The sequence below is a fragment of the Balaenoptera physalus genome, assembly GCF_965194825.1.
Source record: "Balaenoptera physalus genome assembly, chromosome: 1".
Classification (NCBI taxonomy): domain Eukaryota; kingdom Metazoa; phylum Chordata; class Mammalia; order Artiodactyla; family Balaenopteridae; genus Balaenoptera; species Balaenoptera physalus.
In genome coordinates this window covers 17,045,384-17,068,245 of record NC_138882.1, presented here as the reverse complement: position 1 = coordinate 17,068,245, position 22,862 = coordinate 17,045,384, and the positions used below count along the sequence as shown (strand labels likewise).

At 40.8% G+C, this 22,862-nt stretch overlaps 1 protein-coding gene across 1 annotated transcript in view; it reads right to left on the bottom strand.

Moving 5' to 3' along the window:
• LOC309644475 (uncharacterized protein) overlaps nucleotides 1–18,151 on the bottom strand; it is a 117,657-nt gene extending 99,506 nt beyond the window's left edge. The window contains exons 1-2 of the mRNA XM_082428212.1: nucleotides 12,596–18,151; nucleotides 8,008–8,119 (exon numbers count right to left, since the gene is read on the bottom strand). Of these exons, the coding sequence (XP_082284338.1) occupies nucleotides 8,008–8,119; nucleotides 12,596–12,665 (182 nt within the window). The 5' untranslated portion in view covers nucleotides 12,666–18,151. The remainder of the gene's footprint in view (nucleotides 1–8,007; nucleotides 8,120–12,595) is intronic.
• Between the last annotated feature and the right edge of the window lie 4,711 nt (nucleotides 18,152–22,862).

Sequence of the window (22,862 nt, the reverse complement as noted above, 5' to 3'; positions counted from 1 at the left end):
TAATGCCACCCACTGTACACTTAGAAATGGTTAAAATGGTAAGTTTTAGGTTACGTGTATTTTACCACAATTTAAAAAATATTTTATCATGGATTTGGTTGGATTCAAAGATTTCAACTTCTGGTGTACTGTAATGTTGGCATCTTTAAACAAGGCTATGATATCACTCTTTAAAACAAGCAAACAAATGGCATTGGAGGCATATAGAGCCTTTCAGGTAAATCACCCTCCAAATTCATCCTCTTCATGGGAGATGTGCTCGGAAAAAGCCAGTTCTGGAGTCTTCCCTCTCATCTTGCAGAGGCGGAAACTGGGACCAACGCCATCGCTCTAAATCTCAGTTTACTTGTCCCATAGTCCTGAAACCTTTACCTGCACCCAGATGCTGTTCTCCATTTCCATACTTTGTTCAGGCTGCTCCCCAGACTCTGACCTCCTAGTGCTCTGTGTGGCTAGTTTACCCCCTCAAGATTCAACTCAGGTGTCACCCAACCTGATGGAATGGATTAGATGCCTCTTCTCTGTGCTTACCTGTGTTTATTGCCTTTCTCACTAAATTAGACAGTGAACATCCAGAGTGTAAGGGGTGTCCTTACATCCTCAATACATAAGGCAGTATGTGGTACATAGTAGGTGCTCCACAAATTTGTTGAACTGAATTTCACGTCAAATGAATCCTCTAAACACACCCCATTCCCCAATCCCCGCGAAGACACCAGAACGAGCTTAGAAGATGACCCGTCCTGTGCAAGGAGAACTCAAATTCCTATGCAAGGAGGTCCCTGGAGAAATACACAGGCCAGAGAACAAGCGTGTGGAGCTGAACCCTAAATATAATTCTGAACAGGAAGCCTGCTTCACAGAATGACAATCCTCTACCACAGGACTGAGTTCACACGGCTGTTTCATTCACTCCTGCATCCACTTGATGTCACTCTCACTGCCCTGTAGAACTCTGTGTCAAAGGCCTTCAGTTACAGAGCTCTTACACTAACAGCCTTTGCCAAAGCACGGCTGAACCAGGTTTGGGAAGAGGTGGGATTCCCTGATGACAGAGAAGTGCCCGCAATGTGTTGTCCTGCCTGGACTCTCTCCTCCTTCCCCAAGATACCCTCGCCCTGTTTCATTTCCAAGTTTTTGTCCTGAAGACAACCCAGACAGAGATCTATTACTCGTGGTGCTTGGCACTGAGCCAGGCATGCCAGGGCAAATGCCGCTGCTTGTCTGAGCCGGGAATGTGGGCTGGGGATTGAATTCAGGAGCTTTTCTTCCGGTTTTCTATAGGGACTTTTTTTTTTTGTTACTGCAAATTCTTCCATTTATGAATTGACCAAGTCAATCTTTCCCCACGAGAGAAGTTTACTGTAGGCGTATTTGTAATTCCTGAGAATGCAAAAATAAAATAAAAAACCTAGCCTGGTCCATTATGAAGGGTAAAAGAGTTGAATGATCTGGGTTCTCTTCTTGGCCCTGGTATTCACTTGCTAGGTGACCTTGAATGCGTCACTTAAGCAGCCTGTGCTTTTTTTTTTTTAATAGATCTTTATTGGAGTATAATTGCTTCACAATGCTGTGTTAGTTTCTGTTGCACAACAAAGCAAATCAGCCATGTGCATACATATATCCCCATATCGCCTCCCTCCCACCCTCCCTATCCCAGCCCTCTAGGTCGTCGCAAAGCTCTCGCTGTGCTATGCTGCTGCTTCCCATTAGCTATTTTACATTCGGTAGTGTATATATGTCGATGCTACTCTCACTTCGCCCCAGCTTCCCCCTCCCACCCCATGTCCTCAAGTCCATTCTCTTTGTCTACCTCTTTATTCCTGCCCTGCAACTAGGGTCATCAGCACCTTTTTTTTTTAGATTCCGTATATATACGTTAGCACACAGTACTTTTTTTTCTCTTTCTGACTTCCTTCACTCTGTATGACAGACTCTAGGTCCATCCACCTCACTACAAATAACTCAATTTCGTTTCTTTTTATGGCTGAGTAACAGCCTGTGTTTTTTAAATGTGTTTTGTATTTTTAATTTTATTTATTTATTTACTTATTTTTGGCTGTGTTGGGTCTTCGTTTCTGTGCGAGGGCTTTCTCTAGTTGCGGCAAGCGGGGGCCACTCTTCATCGCGGTGCGCGGGCCTCTCACTATCGCGGCCTCTCTTGTTGCGGAGCACAGGCTCCAGACGCGCAGGCTCAGTAGTTGTGGCTCACGGGCCCAGTTGCTCCGCGGCATGTGGGATCTTCCCAGACCAGGGCTCGAACCCGTGTCCCCTGCATTGGCAGGCACACTCTCAACCACTGCACCACCAGGGAAGCCCTAAATGTGTTTTTTAAACCAGATAAGCGATGTGGATCGTTCTAGGGTCAGGATGAGAAAAACGTGGCGATCTTTCTACAGATGCACAGTAGAAAGGCTGGCTGGCATTCGTCTCCATTCTGAACCTGATCAGTAACCTACAACTTTGGAAATTCACAAGCATACGCAGGCGGGAGCTGAAATCACCATGAAATTTCCACTCTTGTCTCGTTCGCCCTGTAGCAGTCTCCTCAAAGCCACCTGAGGGGGGACGAAGCGCTTAGCTTCTTTAAGCCTGGATGTAAACAACTGCTCACAGCGAAACCCAGCTCTCCCCGGCGAGCCATGCATTGCCAAGCCCACAGGCTGGGATGCAGTACTTTAGGGAGAGCCGACCGCTGCTCTGAGCCGTGATCTTCCCACCGCTGTCTGCTTGCAGCCAACACTTGCCAGGTTCACAGCTATCTCTTGGTGTCAGGGTCCAATCAGATCTGATGCTGCTGCAGAATCGTGGTCCTCGTTCCCCTCCAGCCTAGGGGCGACTGCTTTCTTTTTCTTTGCTGCTCCTTCCTGATCATCAGGGGTCTTGGGCGCTCAGATGGCTCTGAAGAGGGTCTAAGAAGCCCCGTGACAAGCAGTGCTGCACGACTCAGCAATGCCTCCTGTTTTCTTGGGCGTGTGGCCCTCGGGGATACCCAGACAAATGTCATCCAGAACGTACTCAATCAAAAAGATGCAGTTTTCAGGGAATTATATTCAATATCCTGTGATAAACCATAATGGAAAAGAATACCAAAGGGAATGTATCCATATGTATAACTGAATTGCTCTGCTGGACAGCATAAATTAACACAGCATTGTAAATCAACTATACTTCAATAAAATAAACTCTAAAAAGATGCAGTTTTGTTAACCACAAGTGTAAATGATCAAGAGATAGACAAGTTCAAACTACTCAAATGAAACGTTTTTCAAAAATTTTCCTTCAAAGCAGTTACCCTCGGTAATACGTAATTATGCATTTTGTTTGTTTAAAACTGTTTCCCACGTAGCTGGTGAATTCCACAAGAGCAGGAACCACGCGTATTTTGTCCTCCTTGAACTCCAGAGTGGCGGATGTTCATGGTTGTTCTCACCAAAATAACGTGTGGTGAAAAAAAAAATCAAGAAAGCTTCAGAAATCTTTTTTATTTCGTAAGGAGTTAAAGCTGGCAGGAGAGCTTTAGTGATTCTTTTCTTCAACTTCCCTCTTTTACAGATCAAGAAATTGAGTCCAAACGAGTGAAGTAACTTACCTAAGGTTACGTAATATATTGACAGCGGAGGAGTTCGCTTCAAGAAGTTCATTCTCATCAATTTTATTTTATTCCCTCTGCGTCCCCAGGACTCAAATAGCCCCTGGTACAGCGGTAGGTGTCCAGATATGGTTCCAGGGAATGCAGTTTGAGATCAGCGGGCCTCACGACACCACACTTCTTGTGTTTAGCTGAGACATCATATATATTCAACCAAAACAACATTTGGTACTTGCTCTGCCTTCATCCTTCCACGGCTTTCAGTGTCACCCGCTGTACACACACATGCGGCAGCTCTTACCATTTTGGAATGAGACCCGTTCTGCCTGCTGGCGTCCCCCAGCTGACCCCTTTCTGCAAGCTCCTTGAGGAAAGGCATCTTAGTCCTAATCTCACCATCAGCCTAGCTCTGTGCCTGGCATGGAACAGCAGCTCGATTGATGTGTATCAGAGGGAGAAGAATTGGAGACAGCTGTGAATAGTCACTGCACACATTCCTTCAGACACGTGTGCTAAAGGTGTAGTTTCTTCACACCCCGGTCTTCCAAACTCCTCAGACACCAGAGAACAGTTAAGGATAATTAACCTCGCGAGGAATGTTCGCCAGAGCGCTTGTACCACGATACTCGAAACACACATCCTGTGTGTTCAATGACGGAAGGAACAAGGTGTGAAAGTGCCGGACGAACAGGAGATGCGTGTACAGAGGAGGAAGGATTAAGATAAATGAGCTGATTTTTTGGCCTGGAGCACCTACTCTCCGCGTGCTTTTGTTGTTTACTGTGAATAGTGAATGCCTCAGGCCCATTATCCAACTTTCAAAATGAATAATTTACAGTGGTGTTTCTGCGCAGGCTTAAAATGCAGCAGCGGAATCCTGGAAAATAAGCGGAAGAATCATACCCCAGCCTCTGATTTGGGTCTGGTCAGTGCAGAAGCTCTAGGCAAGACTGCGAATATTTCAGAGATCAGGAGTCCAGGCCAGGGCACGGACTTTGAAGGCAGAGCCCACTTCAAATCCTACCTCTGCTACTTTCGGACTATGTGACCAGAGCAAGTTGCTTACCCTTTGAGTTTTAGTTCCTTCATCAGTGACACAGAGCTAAAATCGTGGCCTGTCTGAGGATCAGGAGAGGTAATGTATACAAAGTGCAGAGCACAGGGCAAGGCATGTGGTAGATGGTGAATAAATGACAGCTACTATTATTCCACAGGCAACTCCATAATCCTCCATAAAATCACAGGGATTTTTTTGTTTTTTACATACATCAAATTTTTAACAAAAAAATTAGAGGGACCTCAATCAAATGATCAAAACACAACGCCACCTTCCCATGGCAGGAACAATGCCACCAGTCCTCGAGGAAAGCTCCAGTACATATATTTGGATGTCATTATTTTGTCAATACGAGAGTGACAACTGTCCCTCAAGATGACTCCAAAGTTAAAGTAGAAATTGAAAAAGACCATGTTATTATTATTACTAATAGCTCTCATTTAATCAGGGCCTAATATGTGGCAACAACTGTGCTAAGAGCTGTAGAACTATAATTTCCATGAACTCTCCCCAAGAATTATGAGGGACTTTTATTATGAGGTTGGTTCTTTGAAGTCGGTACTGTTATGATTCTGTGCAGTAGGGATTATGATCACCCCCATTTTAGAGATGAGACAACTGAGGCTTGGAGACAAGAAGTTCAGGGATTAGCCCAGAGATGAACACATGTGACAAAAGCAACTCCCCAAGGTCACACGGCAAAGAGTGCTTGGGGCCAGGGCTCAATCCCAGGTCAGCCTGACTCATAAACTCATGGCCTTCCCCACAACCCTGTACGGCTTCCCATACATATAATGTGGCATAATTCCATCATACCTAAAGTCCTGAGTCCTAGTTTCTTAAATCGCTAAGCTTTGTTGATTTCACTGACCAGTTTAAGAAACATTGAATGGGAACGATACTGTGTCCAAAGCTCTGTGCTAGCTGCAGTGGGGAATGTAATTATGGCAGGTCCTAATTTTGTCTTCAAAGCAATTGACAAATAACAAAAGGTATAAAAAGAAATCAAAACTGGGTACAAAGTGAGGTGTGGGCAAGAAGCAGAAGCGTTGAGGAAGAATGCAGCAGCCTCTAGCTTCCAAATTGGAACTTTTTTGCTCTAGCCTGGGCCTCTTTTAACTCCCGTCTGAGTGGCACAGTTCAAGACAGGCTTTTACCAAGGTCTGGGGCAGACAGGCTGGAGGGACTGCTTTTAAATCCACAAACTCCCCCAAGTCTAGCCCATCAAAATCCAGAATGCTGTTTCTTCCCAAGATAACTCAGACACAGCTATCTTGGCAACGACGTTGCATATCTAAGTTGAAATCATAGGATCAACTCTGTCACTATCTTCCTGGTAGGCTGGCTTCTCACCTTTTCCCCTCTCTGTCTTTTAAAAATGTCAGCCTCTCATCTTGGCTGTTAACAGAGAGTCTTAGGAAACTCTTCTCACACTACATACACTTCCTCGGGGTTTCTGACATTAGGGCGCCCTGGGCTAAGGCTGGCTGGTTAGAAGTGAGCCTGGATCAGACTGATTTGCAAAGTTCCTTCAATGCGTTTTTAACACACCTGCTGTGTATGTAAGGATTGAACTCGCTAATTTTGTGTTGTTGCTCTCAGAAACTAGTATATGATTAACTTTTTTGTGTCTGACTTTATTTTTACTCAAACACTGGTTTCGGTTAGAAATGAAGGCAAAAATTTCATTTCAGTGAAATGAACGAAGGTCGTGATATAAATATCACAAGGCCTGGATATAAATATGCATAGAATATCACAGCACATCTTTTGCCCAGTAGCTGTGGTCCATGAGCGTGGAACAGTGTGAAATACAGGAAGCAAACCCATAGCATAAGAAACATGCAAGGGAAGTTTCAATGTTCTTGGGGGGATCTGGACAATATCAAGACAGGATGGTCATGAGTAGTTCTGGGACTGCTTGTGGCAGCCAGTAAAAAATCGGTGGAAGCAAGAGAATGAAAAAGAAACAGACCCACCTGGACACGGGGAGAAGGGAGTAATGCTTGGGAGCAGGAGGATGCCAGAGACAAATTCCTGTTTAACCACTTTCCTCAGGTCAAGAAACGTTAGAGTTGTAACAACAACCACACACCATCATCATCATCACCATCATCATCACCGTCATCATCATCATCGTCATCATCACCATCGTCATCATCACCATCATCACCATCATCACCATCGTCATAATCATCATCATCACCGTCATCATCATCGTCACCATCATCATCATCATCACCGTCATCATCATCGTCACCATCATCATCATCATCACCGTCATCATCATCGTCACCATCATCATTATCATCATCACCGTCATGATCACCATCACCACTGTCACCATCATCATCACCGTCATCATCATCATCATCATCATCGTCATCACTGCAATAATACAAGTAATAAAGTAGTTGTTGTTTATTAAATGTTGTTTATCCTGTGCCAAGAATTGCACTAGATGTCATCCCAGCACTTTCTTGATTCCTTATAACCGCCCTGTAATATAAGGATAAACTACATTCCCCTGTGGAAACTGAGGCCCAGAGCCAAAATTCAAACCCAACTCTCTCTGAACTCAAAATGCCCACGAGACACCTTGAGAGCCAGGGGAGGGAGCCAGCAGCACCCACTGTGCATCTGGTGGTGAGCTCAGGGACGCTGCCCCTTCCAGACCCCACTCATGATGCAGTACACAGAGTCCGGAGCAAAGGACCATCAGGCTGGAATGGGCTTTGAGAGTCTTCTGGTCCTCTAGTTTCAGTCTTGTAGACTCAGAGAGATGAAGGACTCAGGTTTCCAGACTGCTGGTCCTAAGCTTTTTATACTTCTCTAGAATTATTTTTATCCGCAATAGCTACAGTTTATTGAGCATTTATTAATCCTGGTTCTGCACTAAGTTACACAATTTATTTCATCAAATCCTCACAATGTTTTATTATTATCCATATTTTATCAATGAAGAAACTGAGGCTTTGGGAAAACCCCCTTTTGTTTGATGTTAAAAAATAATCAAAATAAAAACCTTAGTAAGTTTTATAGAAATTTTATAAATCTTCAGAACCTTCTTGCCTCCTCCTACCAAGCTCAGTCCTTGTTTATGATCTTCTTTGGTGTGTAGGCCTTCACTGTTTTGTGTCATGTGGGTGCTGTTGCCATTTATGAATTTATTGCCTTTCATGAACGTAAGCCCTTACTCACCACTGACTATATGCTTCTTTAGCCTTTACCACATTACAAGGTACATAAGGTTAGGTATGTAGTAGGTGTTCAATAAGTATTTTAATTAAGCATTTATTATGAACCTACTATATACTAGGCACAAAGTTTGGTACCTTATGTATGTTGTTTCACTTACTTCTCAAAGCAATATGATGAGACAGGTAGTATATCCCCCATTTTATAAATGAGGAAGCACAGGTTCAGGATGGTGAAGTAGCCAGCCAAAGCTTGTTTGATGCCAGTCAGGTCTGAAAAAAAGAGAGGACTGGTAAATGACACCTCCAGTAAAACCAAGTGCACCAAAAAAGAAATCTACTTCACTCAAGTTAGACAAGAACCTCTGTCATCCTAATGTTTACTTTAATTCAATCAGAAATTTTCATTGGCTAAGAAAATATACACTCTTTTTTAATGTAAAACAATGGCTAAAATATGATAAAACAGTGATCAAAAAGAGCACATCCAGAGTAGCGATTATAATATATGCTTAAATATGCTCTCAGGCCAAGCTGTTCCACCCTGGTGTCCCTTGTAGGGGCATTCATTAACGCTATTCTATTCTCAGTTGTGTGATTACTGTTCCTTTTGCACTGGTCAGCCAAAATGAAAGAAAAACTTCATTTATTATATCTAAAATGAGATCAGTGGATATTCCATGCATGTTTAAGGTAAGAGAGCAAGAACTAGATATCCTAGGTGTCAATGAACCAAGGTTGCAGATCTATCCATACTGGGGAACTGACTTTCAGAGGTGAAAAAGCTCCTGTTTGTGCCTCTACTGAGCATATATAACTTTAAACAGTTTTTAAACGAATGAGTGTGTTGGTCCCAGAGGGAGTCTTGAGGGCCTAATTTGGTCAGCTCACCACCACAACTGAGAAAAGCTCTTGCCAGTAATTCATCAGTTGGCACTGCTGCTTTGTAGAAGAAGGACAGAACAGATGCAAAGGAGTTATATACAGTCAAGCCTCATTCATTTGGATTTCATTTGAGCATCAGACATTGCTGAGAAACTACTAGGTCTTAGACAATGGACCAGGCAGGTCCTGGGTGGATGAAGATGATTAGGCAAGGTTCTAGACTTCACACAGCTCAGTGTCTAGTCTGGGAGAACTATTTTGCATTGGTGAAATGTATGAATTACAAATTAGTTTTAGTCCCTTTTTTTTTTTTTAAATGATTTTTTTTTAATTTATTTATTTCTATTTATGGCTGTGTTGGGTCTTCGCTTCTGCGCGAGGGCTTTCTCTAGTTGCGGCAAGCGGGGGCCACTCTTCATCGCGGTGCGCGGGCCCCTCACCATCGCTGCCTCTCCCGTTGCGGAGCACAGGCTCCAGACGTGCAGGCTCAGTAACTGTGGCTCACGGGCCCAGCCGCTCTGCGGCACGCGGGATCCTCCCAGACCAGGGCTCGAACCCGCATCCCCTGCATTGGCAGGAAGACTCTCAACCACTGCGCCACCAGGGAAGCCCTACAAATTAGTTTTAAAGACGTGATTTCTTTAAAAAAAAAAAGGCAGCCAATTTGAAAAAATCAGAGGTGTATGTTCTTGAGTCCCACCTACTGAATCAGAAACTCTGTAGGGCCCAGCAATCTGCATTGTAGCCAGCTCTCTGGATAATCTGGGGCAGCTAAAGTTTGAGAACTGTTGTCTTAGAGCACGTGACACAGGGATTGCAGAAGATAAGCAGGCGTTGGCAGGTGGCAAAGCCTGGAGACACCTGCATGACATGTAAGGAGATTTGGCAAAGGGATGGCACTGAAAAGACTTCAAGCCAGGAAGTAGCACGGTCCTATTTGTGTTTTAAAATTTTCCTACTTTAACGATACCAACTTATGGATGTTCCCTTTTCCGCCAGCCCTGCAGAAGCTCAGAAGGAACCCAAGCAAAGCTGAAAGGCAACATTTGGGACTCCTTTTGGCTGTAGGGTAATCCCCCAGAAGTAATTTAGAAATTTAGCCATTTAGTGACTTAGAAGATTGTTGTTATTTCATTAATGCAATAAGCTTCTCAGAGTTTAAATCAAGTGGTAGCCTAATCACTTCTAATGTATATGCAAGATATTCCTCTGCAAGTGTCGCCCCTGGGAGCCCTTTATATATATTGACTCATTTATTTCTCACAACAACTTTATAAAGTGCTGTTATTATTTCCATTTAAAGACGGGGAAACCAAGGCACAGAGAGATCAAGTAACTTGCTCAGAGTCACACAGCACAGAAAGATGAAATAACTTGCACAGAGGTCACGCAGCTACTTTACGACAGAGTCGGGGCTTGAACCCAGACCAGAGCCTAGCTTTTCACATTTGCACCAACCATACTGTTCTTGTTTGTACTCTATGGGCATGAAAATCAGTATGCCTGTTTGTGTTGCGTCTGGGGGCAGGGGGTGGTGCAGGAATCCAGGAGGCATTTAGGCATTTTCTAGAGCTGAGTGTGATTCATTTACACTATGTTTGTAGTTTTCCTGAGGCCCACAGGGAGCAGGTGAAGTTAACATCTCTAAGAAATTTTGACAATTGGTTCATCATCGCAGCTTACCCACCTGTACTAGGAATCCCTACCTACCTGTGACAGGTGCCTCACCGAAGATGCCAGTGAGAACTGAACTCTTTCTGTTCTGAATAATTTCTAATATGCCCCAGGTAAGAGCCAGGGACTCTTTTGCTCAGAGGCTCCTCTGTCTAAATAAAACATGGGTCAGAGTTGTAAGGGACCAATATCCCTAAGGACTTATTATTACTCACCCATTATGCTAAGCATTTTGAACAAACAGCATCTTATGTAATAATCACAACAGCCAGAGATAAAAATCACTATCTCTATTTTACTTGAGAACCTGAGACTAACTGACTTGCCCAAGGTAATAAATAATAGAGCTGGGACTTGGAACTCAGTCCCATGTAAAATAAAGCACTTGATCTTTCCAACTTATGGAATTTGGTAGACACTTTTACTTGCCTACCCAGAATACTCCCATCCTGTGTCCCTGCTGACAGAATCCAGTTTTGTTCAGGGTAGCAAAGCTCCAGGTAATTCAGCCACAGCCAATCATGACAATCCTGATCCTGGATTTCTCAGCCTCCCTTGCAGCTAGAGGTGGTCATGTGATTCGGCCAGAAGTCTGCTGGGAAATATTTCTGGGAAAGTTTCTGTTTCATTCATAAAACGAGACAGACATGACTAGCTTGGATCCTTCCTCCTAGTTGCCTTCATCCTACCTTGGATGCTGACACATGGCTGGGTCCAAAGAAGCCATCTTGGAACACAGAGAAAAGCCAAGGGAATTGCAGAGATATGAGCCCCAACATGATTGAGCTGCTGAACCAATACCAGAAACCACTTACTTCTTGACTTTCTTTCTTTCATTTATTTATTTATTTATTTATTTATATTTTTGATTTGTAGTCTTTTTTACTTTTTATTTATTTTATTTTTTTAATTAAGTTTTTATTGGAGTATAGTTGCTTTACAATGTTGTGTTAGCTTCTACTGCACAGCAAAATGAATCAGCCGTACATATACATATATCCCCTCCCTTTTGGCTTTCCCTCCCATTTAGGGCGCCACAGGGCATTAAGTAGAGTTACCTGTGCTATACAGTATGTTCCCCTCAGTTGTCTATTTTATACATAGGTATCACTTTTTTTTAGATTTCTTTGTTTTAACTGAAGTATAGTTGATTTACAATTTTGTGTTAGTTTCAGATGTACAGCAAAGTGATTTTATATATATATATATATATATATATATATATATATATATATATATATATATATAGTCTTTGCCATTATGGTTTATCATAGGACACTGAATACAGTTCTCTACGCTATACCGTAGGACCTTGTTGTTTATATATATAATAGCTTACATCTCTCAACCCCAACCTCCCACTCCATCCTTCCTCCAACCCCCTCCCCCTTGGCAACCACCAGTCTGTTCTCTATGTCCGTGAGTCTGTTTCGTTTCATAGGTAGGTTCATTTGTGTCGTACTTTAGATTCCACATATAAGTGATATCATATGGTATTTGTCTTTCTCTTTCTGACTTACTTCACTTAGTATGATAATCTCTAGTTGCATCCATGTTGCTGCAAATGGCATTATTTTGTTCTTTCTTATGGCTGAGTAGTATTCCATTGTATACATGTATCACATCTTCTTTATCCATTCCTATGTCGATGGACATTTAGGTTGTTTCCATGTCTTGGCTATTGTGAATAGTGCTGCTATGAACATAGGGGTGCATGTATCTTTTTGGATTAGAGTTTTGCCTGAATACACATTACGTTCTCATTTTTGTCTTAATCCCGGATAGAATGTGCTTCAGTCCAACCAAGAAATTCAAATTTTGGGAAGCAGAAGCAATTGGATGACATTCAGAGGCATTTGAGTTTGCAGCTCTGCTCTTCTGCTGCTGCATGTAGGGAATGGTGGGGCCTTCCATTCTGTTCTAACTTGATCTGTGCTCTGTGGTCCTAAACTCAGTGAAGGCTGGGAATGCAACTGACTTCCCCGGTTTTCACATCGAGGGCTGTGCCTTCACAGAAGAAAACAAACAAACAAACAAACAAAAAAGCAACCTCCTCCTTTTCAGTTTCTGGAATTCTTTATAAAGGACACTTTCTTTCTTAAAAATCATAAAATGTGGATTTGAGAACAGCCTTGGGAGTCATTTGGTTCAATCCCTGATATCAAATAAATCAAAATCAAAGTAGATTACCTTTATAAAAACGTTTCTTGAGGAGACAGATAGCACAGTCATCTTTGGCAGTATTCGAACTGTCAAGCATTTCTTCCTTTGGCCTAATTGAATCTACTTTCTTCAACTAAAAATGTAAAAAAAGAAAAAAATAAAAGAGAAAAAACCCAGAATGTGACTTATTCTCAAAATAATATTTTATAGATTGCAAATTAGTACTAACTTGCCTATCTTTCTTCTTTTTTCAGGATGGATCAAGTCCAAATAAGAATCTTGTTAGAATCTTTCCATTTCTTCCACCATAAAATAGAATGAAATAATGCCATTTGCAACAACATGAATGGACCAAGAGATTATCAAGTAAGTCAGAAATAGAAGGACAAATACCATATGATATCACTTACATGTGGAATCTAAACTACGACACAAATGAACTTATCTGTGAAACAGAAACAGACTCACAGACATAGAGAACAGACTTGTGGTTGCCAAGGTGGGTGTAGTGGAGGAGGGATGGACCGAGAGTTTGGGATTAGCAGAGGCAAACTATTATATATAGGATGGATAAACAACAAGGTCCTGCTGTATAGGGCAGGGAACTATGTTCAATATTCTGTGATAAACCGTAATGGAAAAAGAATATGAAAAAGAATATATATGTATAACTGAGTCACTTTGCTGTATAGCAGACATTACCACAACATGGTAAATCAACTCTACTTCAAACACAACAACAGCAAAAAGAACCTTTTCATTTCCATCTTTCCATTTGCATCTTTCAGAATAAGGTTCAGCTTATGCTGTGATATTGGCATGTGAAGGCCACACAGCCACATGCCCACCTCCCAACTCCTTTTCCATGTCCGTGTCTCCTGCTCTGCAGCCCTCATCCTTCCTTCCTCCCAAACACACCCACACACACATCTCCCATGGTCTTGGGGAGCCCCCGGCTCCCCCTGCACCTGAATGGAGAGGGAATGTACTTCTCCGAGACTCTCCAAATATTCCCCACGGGCCTCCACACACTGAGCCTTCAACCAGTTTGACTGTTCTCCTCTGATGCTTTCCTTTGCTCCTCTGCTCACCACCTCCAGAATAACCAGAAAAACTGCTATTTTTTTAACATAGCAATTCAAACCAGACATGGGGCTGAGCCCTCAAAAGGATGCAAGCCCGGTGATTTCCTGCCTTTCCCTGTTTTTGGATAATTGGTTTCCATCCCCTTTTTCTGCGTGAGAAAATGCATTCGACCACCGCTCAAGTGGCCCCATCCATCAGGCTCAATCTAGTCCGGGCAGGAGAAAGAGAGTCTAAAAGTAGGGCTCATTTCCGAACTAAGTGCAGGGTGAGCCAGTGTTATCGACAGAAACTCTCTCCCTCATAGCTGGTCTGCAGATACACTCAGAGACTTGGAAGGTCTCAGGCTTTGAAGAGGAGCCACGAGGTAAAACCGTGTCCAGGCCCATCAAGCTGTCGCTCTCTGAGTGATGGGTTGACATGACCATCCTCTGTCAGCACTATTGTTGCTGTCATCCCCAGGGACCAAAGCAAGCACAAAAGCTAAGAAAACCACAGACTCAAAAGTAAATGGATGAGATCAGGCGCATTTAGGGTGGAATGGCCGTAGACAAATATCATATATCACTCATTTGTGTAATCTAATTTTTTTAACGAAATGAAACAAATGAACTTATTTACAAAACAGAAACAAACTTACAGATATCGAAAGCAAACCTATGGTTACCAAAGGGGAACTGTGGGAGGGAGGGATAAATCAAGAGCTTGGGATGAATACACACATACTACTATATGTAAGATAACCAACAAGAGCCTACTGTAGAGCACTGGAAACTCTACTCAGTGTTCTGAGATAACTTATATGAGAAAAGAATCTGAAAAAGAATGAATATATGTGTATATATAACTGAATCACTTTGCTGTACACCTGAAACTAACACAACATTGTAAATCAACTCTACTCCAATAAAATTAAAATTAAAAAAAGCAAAAAGCAAATGGATTCACTCTCAAGGTGGCATAGTGGATTCCTTCTCTGAATGTGGCTGATTTTCCTTTGTATCTCAGCCCACAAGAGGAGGTCCCAACTGCCTGTCTCTAAAGAATATTATCTATTTTCTAATGTTATACACTCCCAAACCTGTCTTTTTTTCTGGAGAAAAACATTTCTCTTCTCTTTATTTACTTTTCCCCCAAATAGAAAACATACACTGAATTGCAGCAAAGACCACGACATAGATCTCTGGTTTTTATTGTCTCTGTCTTTTCCCCTTTTCTGGTGCTATTTTATCACAGTATCCATGAGGATTTCCACAATCTTATTAATATTTAACATTTATTGTTAGTCTCTTGAGCCACCACAGAGACATATATTATCTCTTTGCAAGACTTAATGTCACCCTTAGTGATTCATATTCTCCATGGTATGCTTTCTACTTAGAAAAAAAAAATCTTCTTCATCTCCAAATTAAAGCATTCTTTGCCCAGCTGAAGTTCCAATGCTTGGGCAGAAGGAATGGGTGGTAGACAATGAGGTTATTTATACTTTGTCTACCAGGGATCAGAAGTTTTTTACAGAAACCTTTGGAGTTATTCAGCTCACATCCTGTACTTATATTTCTTTTGAAGTGCCTTCAAATATAGACTTTAAATTAAAAACTTAGGTCAGACTTATTTAACTTTGCATTATCTTACAAGCAAAGTTTGCTCAGATGCATACTGTAAACTCAATATCATGGGATTGATTTACCTATCAATGGGAACAAATTATTTTTTAATATCTTAGCAGAAGAGTATACCATAAGTATATAATTAGAAAAACAATAACAATATATTCATGGGCAGTTTTGGAGAATAAATTTATATTGGCATTTTTCTACCTTCTGAATTTGGTTCTTAATAAGCAACATGTGAGAAAATTAATGGACAGTATCTCCTAATTATGAGCCCTGCATGAGAACTGAAAATTACATGTAAGCAAAACAGGTGAAAAATCAGTATGTTCTCTGTGTTTTTAAATGTCAAAGTTTATGTCAGGGTTAATTTGGTTACAACACAGTGATCATAAATGCTGAAATTTAATGAATATTTTCTCTAACATGACAAAAAACCCATATACCAACAATTAATGTGCTAAATGAAAATGATTCTTCTCTATTCTATCGGCAGATCTCACTTGGAAATAGGTTGTTGGCTTACTTTGAGTAATGGGAATTCCAAAGACATAAGCCTGATTTATTTTTAAAAAATATTCTCCAGTGCTGATTCCTATATTCCAAATTAGTCATTTGCCTAACTAGTATTTTTGGCTCCAACCCCATAATAAGAATTTGAATTTGCTGTATAGTATATGTATGCAGTTCAAAACCTCTAGGTTTAGACGACAGGCAGACCTTGTTCTAATATTGACCCCGTATTTTACTTGCTGTGTGACCTATAGAACAAGCATTTAATCTTTTAAAAAATATTAATTAGCATAATACCAAGAATAACTACTGTACTTATTGAACTATAAGTAAGTTTTAGTAACTCTCAATGAGGTGTTAGTCAGTCATTTCTGACGGATGGGAAAGTTCACCCATAAAATGAGTCAGGTGACCTTGGCCACATCCTTGACCTCTTCACAAAGCCACATTCTGTTACAGTGTTGCAGTAGTCTCTCCCATCTCATAGAGACCAGATGCAAAGCTTGGTGTGTTTAATAAAGGATCAGGACTTGAGGACACGGGGAGGGGGAAGGGTAAGCTGGGACGAAGTGAGAGAGTGGCATGGACATATATCCACTACCAAATGTAAAATAGGTAGCTAGTGGGAAGCAGCCGCATAGCACAGGGAGATCAGCTCGGTGCTTTGTGTCCACTTAGACGGGTGGGATAGGGAGGGTGGGAGGGAGACGCCAGAGGGAGGAGATATGGGGATATAGGTATATGTATAGCTGATTCACTTTGTTATACAGCAGAAACTAACACACCATTGTAAAGCAATTATACTCCAATAAAGATGTAAAAAAATAAAAAGCATCAGTGAGTTCCTTGTGGTCCAAGGTAAGTGTTTTATTACTTTAGGTAGGATGTCATTATCATTGGTTTTCAAGAAAACTACAATGAGGTACCACCTCACACAGTCAGGAAGGCCATCCTTAAAAGTCTACAAATAAGAAATGCTGGAGAGGGTGTGGAAAAAAAAGGAACCCTCCTACATTGTTGGTGGTAATGTAAATTGCTGCAGCTACTATGGAAAACTGTATGGAGGTTCCTTAAAAACTAAAAATACAGTTACCCTATGATCCTGCAATCCCACTCCTGGGCATATATCTGGAGAAAACTCTAATTTGAAAAGATACATGCACCCCAATATTTATAGCAGCACTATTTACAATAGCCAATACATGGAAGCAACCTAAATGTCCATCAACAGATGAATGAATAAAGAAGATATGGTGTATATATACAATGGAATATTGTATATATTCCATAAAAAAGAATGAAATAATGCCATTTGCAGCAACATGGATGGACTTAGAGATTATCATACTAAGTGAAGTAAGCCAGACAGAGAAAGACATCTATCATATGACAGCACTTATTTGTGGAATCTAAAAAAAGAAAAGGTACAAATGAACTTATCTGCAAAACAGAAATAGACTCACGGACATAGAAAACAAACTTATGGTTACCAAAAGGGAGAGTGGGGGGAAGGGATGGAGAGATAAATTAGGAGTTTGGGATGAACATATACACACTACTATATATAAAATAGGTAAACAACAAGGACCTACTGTATAGCACGGGGATCTACACTCAGTATCTTGTAATAACCTATAATGGAAAAGAATCTGAAAAAGAATCTTCAGATATATATATGTCTGAATCACTTTGCTGTACACTTGAAACTAACACAACATTGTAAATTAACTATACTTCAATTAAAATAAAAGAAGCATCTTCTCTTTTTGCAGATGATCTTAAACAGGGAGGGCATTTCACCTCCAAATATTCAGGCTGTGATTTAGGGTTATCTCTATAATGTCTTCCTTTCCATTTACTTAGTGCTCTGCTTTCATCTGTTTGAATTGGCTGTGGCATTTGCTCCTCTTTTTGAAGATCTTTAAGATAAACTGCCCCAACCCCAAGAATTAGCCAGACAACTCTCCTCTGCCGTTTGAACAGTAAGGTAGGGAGCACAAGAGAAAAATCTACTTTTCTGGATATTTTCTTTGTTTTCATAACTGATGCTTATAAAGTGCTTACTAATATTATTATTCCCATTTTACAGATGAAGAAACTGAAGCCCCCAGAGGTTGAATTATTTGTCCAAGCTCACGCAGCTTGTAAGGGACAGAGCCAAGATTCACCCAGGACACATTGCCTCTTGAGCTGGAATTTGTAAACTTTGGCCCATCTTGTCACCTGCTCCAATTAAAAAAACCCTCACTTTAGCCCCTTTTGGTTTATTTTCTCACTTGAGATTCCGTCTCTCCCTCTTCAATATACCCCATGGGAACAAATTGATATGTTCCTGCCAATCTTTCCCACTTTTCTCCAATAAGCATCATTTAGGTTACTCATGAATGGGCAAAGAACTGTAACTTGTCCAAACATCTCCTTCATGGAATCATCAGGGTTCTTTGTTTGTGGGGAAAGATTGCCTAAATAACACATTTCTTGCTTTTCTAAGTTAATAACCAGTTGTGATATGGATACAGGAGACAGACAGATACAGATTCTAGTTGAGTTGTTTGTTTTTACTGTTAAGTTTTAAGAGTGCTTTGTAATTTGGGATATCAGTCATTTATCAGATGTGTGTTTTACAAATATTTTCTCCCACTCTGTGGCTTTTTCCCTCATTTTCTTAACAGTGTTTTTTTCACAGGGCAGAAGTTTTTAATTTTTAATGAAGTCCAATTTGTCAAATTTTTCTTCCATGGATCATGCTTTTGATGTTGTACCAAAAAAGTCATTACCAGCCCCAAGGTCACCTAGATTTTCTCCTGGGTTATCTTCTAGGAGTTTTATAGTTTTGCATTTTACATTTATTATGATCCAATTTGAGTTAATTTTTGTGAAAAGTGTAAGGTCTGGGTCTAGATTCTTTATTATTATTATTATTATTGCATGTGGAGGATCAATTCAATGGTTCTAGCAACATTTGTTGGAGACAGTCTTTGCTCTGTTTAACTGCCTTTGCTCCTTTGCCAAAGATCAGTTGACTGTATTTAAGTAGGTCTATTTCTGGGCTCTCTGTTCTATTCCATTGATCTATTTGTCTTTTCTTTCTCCAATACCACACTCTCTTGATGACCGTAACTTTATAGTAGGTTTTGAAGTCAGGTAGTGTCAGTTCTCTGACTTTGTTCTTCTCCCTCAATATCATGTTGGCGATTCTGGGTCTTTTGCCTTTCCATACAAACTTTAAAATCAGTTTGTCAGGGCTTACCTGGTGGCGCAGTGGTTGAGAATCTGCCTGCTAATGCAGGGGACACGGGTTCGAGCCCTGGTCTGGGAAGATCCCACATGCCGCAGAGCAGCTAGGCCCGTGAGCCACAATTACTGAGCCTGCGCGTCTGGAGCCTGTGCTCCGCAACAAGAGAGGCCGCGATAGTGAGAGGCCCGCGCACCGTGATGAAGAGTGGCCCCCGCTTGCCACAACTAGAGAAAGCCCTAGCACAGAAACGAAGACCCAACATAGCAATCAATCAATCAATAAATTAGTCAATAAAAAAAAAATCAGTTTGTCAATATCCACAAAATAACTTGCTGAGAATTCTGATTGGGATTGTGGTGAATCTATAGATCAAGTTGGGAAGAACTGACATCTTGACAATATTGACTCTTCTTTTCCACATACATGGACTATCTTTCCATTTGTTTAGATCTTCTTTGATTGCTTTTTATCAGAATTTTACAGTCTTTTTCATATAGAGCTTGTCCATATTTTATTAGATTTATACCTAATGCATCTCTTTGGTTTTAGTGCTCATACAAACGGCGTTGTGGTTTTTAATGTCAAATTCCAATTGTTTATTGGTGGCATATAAGAAAGCAATGACTTCTGTACACTAGAAATAGATCTTAAAGATCAGATTTATTACTGAGTAATGCTGGATTTGAGGATATGGACACAACTGAGACTTTAAAGCTGTGTAGTGGATTAGATTATCTTGTCTCTCCACTTTGGACACAGTTCAACAGCCCCAGGGAATTACCAGACTGCTCCAAGGAGATCACAACAGAGAGGAGATGAGAATGCATCCCAAGGACAGGACCTGGCGTGCGCGCGCGCACACACACACACACACACAGGAGCCTGGGAGGGGCAGGGCCAGCCTTACTCTCAGATAAGTCACTCCTATCAGGGGCAGGAGTGGGCCAGGGACTAAGAGAGCCAAGGAACATGACTTTGGCAGGAGCTGCCCATCAGGGAAACATGAGACTACAGGCTAGAAATTCCCTCCAAAATTCCACACGAGCCTCTCCCACTTGAAAAGATTTTTAAAAATCAAGACAGAAAGAAAAGCTAAAAGTCACCTCAAAAAGGAATTTGCTGTGTGTTTGTGTGTGTGTTTGTACATCTCATATATCATGTATATCAAACCTCCACAAAATGAGTCCTATTTAAAATATTGTCTCCTAAGGTCCAGGCTTCTTACATACATGTCACCTCACCAAAAATTCTGCTTTTTTTCTTTTTAAATAATGTGCCACTTAATAATAAGTTATTAAGCATAACATGTGGATCCAAAAAGCACATATCAAAATATAAAAGCTACTTGTTATGTCACCACTCAGAGTCCAGTATTTCCTCCTATGCACATATATATACATATAAACATATATTTTAAAAGAGGATTGTAATAGGTATATACTTATATAACCTGCTTTTTTAAACTCATATATCTTGAAAATTCCTACATCATTAAACAGTCTTCTACAAGATGGCTTTAATGTCTGGGTAGTATTACATTATATGGATATGTGTATAATTTATTGTCAAATCTACTACTATACTATTAGGTTGTTCATAGCTTTTTCTCTATCTTAAACAATCCAATATGAACATCTATGTTCATAAATCTTTGCACAATTATCCAATTATTTCCTAAAGTTATTCCCTAAAAATAAACCTCCTGCATCACTAGATATGACCATTTTTTAGTCTTTCAAAACATTTTTGTCCAACTCTGCTCTCACCTTAATGATTTGATTTCCCAGTTTCCCACTTATTCTCTGGTAGTAAATTTGTGACCTTTGGAAATGTTTTACAGCCATTTGGGTCATGTTTAGACCATGGACACAAGGATTTATTGAAATCATTCTGAAAAATAATTGAATTAATGTAGATTCTAAATTTAGGAGGTAGCTGAGATACAGAGCTAGCCGGCTGAATACCCTGGTACATGTGGGGTTGTGCTTTTCTCCAACTTCCTAACTTCTCAGAGGAATTGAGACTGCTTCTTTGGATAAAATGCTGTATGGAGAGAAACTCCTTAAGCTCTGAAATACCTTTTTGCCTAGATCCTGATAGACAGCAAAATCTGTGGTATGACAAATGGCATCTGACATCCAGGAAGGAACACATCCTGAAAAATAAATCCATATCTCTCATCCATCTCTAATTTCAGGGGACAGGCTCTCATGCGAGATCCATATCTGCCTCTGCCTTCCACAAACACTGCATTTTCGTTTCCTGGCTCTGTAATCAACTTGGCTGAAACACAGCTACCGCCCAATCTGAGTTAAACTTTGCTCCCAGAAAGAGCCAAGATACACTGCTTGCTGAAAATTGATTTCTAAGGAGAAAAATATAAGTAAGTAAGCCATCATTTAAAAAACACATATTTTTGCTGGTTTTTAAAAATGGGTTTAAAGAATCTGTATTTTTGCATTCAGGTATAGAGCCAATATTTATAATAGACATTAGGTACCTAGGACCGCTCTTGTGAGTAATTCAAAGCACAGTACTCTTAAAAATTAAATATATACTCATTCTGTTTATAATAATTATTGGCTTCCTACTATGTGCCAGTTTGTATTTGGTACTGGAGATAGTAAAATAAATAACATTTTGACCCAAAACTTAAGAATCTCCCCTTCTAGGTGAAACAATGCTCGACATCATTAGCCATGTTGAGGGACTCATCATTAGTAGGGGAAAGAAGATCAAAACCACAATAAGGGGCTTCCCTGGTGGCGCAGTGGTTGAGAATCTGCCTGCCAATGCAGGGGACATGGGTTCGAGCCCTGGTCTGGGAAGATCCCACGTGCCGCGGAGCAACTAGGCCCGTGAGCCACAACTACTGAGCCTGCGCGTCTGGAGCCTGTGCTCTGCAACAAGAGAGGCCGCGATAGTGAGAGGCCCGCGCACCACGATGAAGAGTGGCCCCCGCTTGCCACAGCTAGGGGAAGCCCTCGCACAGAAACGAAGACCTGACACAGCCATAAATAAATAAATAAACAAATACTTAAAAAAAACCCACACACACAATAAGGTAGCACTTCATACTCACTAGGATGACTATGGTAAAAAAAGGATGGACCATAACAAGTGTTGCCAAGAATGCAGAGAAATTAGAACCGTCATGAGTTGCTGGTGGGACCATAAAATGGTGCAACCGCTTTGGCAGTTCCTCAAAATGTTAAGCATATATTTATCATATGACCCAGGGATTCCACTCTTAGATATATACCCAAGAGAACTGAAAACATATGTCCACACCAAATTTGTACATGATTGTTCATGGAAGAATTATTCATAGTAGCCAAAAAGTGGAAACAACCCAAATTACTATCAACTGAAGAATGAATAAACAAATGTGGTGTATCTGTACAGTGGAATCTTATGTGGCAATGGAAAGGAATGACATACTATAACATGGAAGACCCCTTAAAAACTTTATGCTAAGTGAAAGAAGCCAGGAACAAAAGGCCACATATTGTGATTCCATTATATGAAATGTACAGAGTAGGCAAATCCATAGAGACAGAAAGTGATTCAGTGGTTGCCAGGAGCTGGGGAGTTGGGGGAGAGGGGGTGAAGAGTGAGTGATAAAGATATGGGGCTTGTTTTGGGGCAGTTGATGAAAATGGTCTGGAATTAGTGGTGATCAATGCACAACCTTGTAAATATATGAAATACCACTGAATTGTAATCTTAAAAAGGATGAAGTTTATGATATGTGAATTATATCTCAATAAAGATGTTATTAAGAAAAAGAATTCCCAGGATAATGTGATTCATTCCACTACTAAGGTAGGTTAAAAAAGGGTGGAGA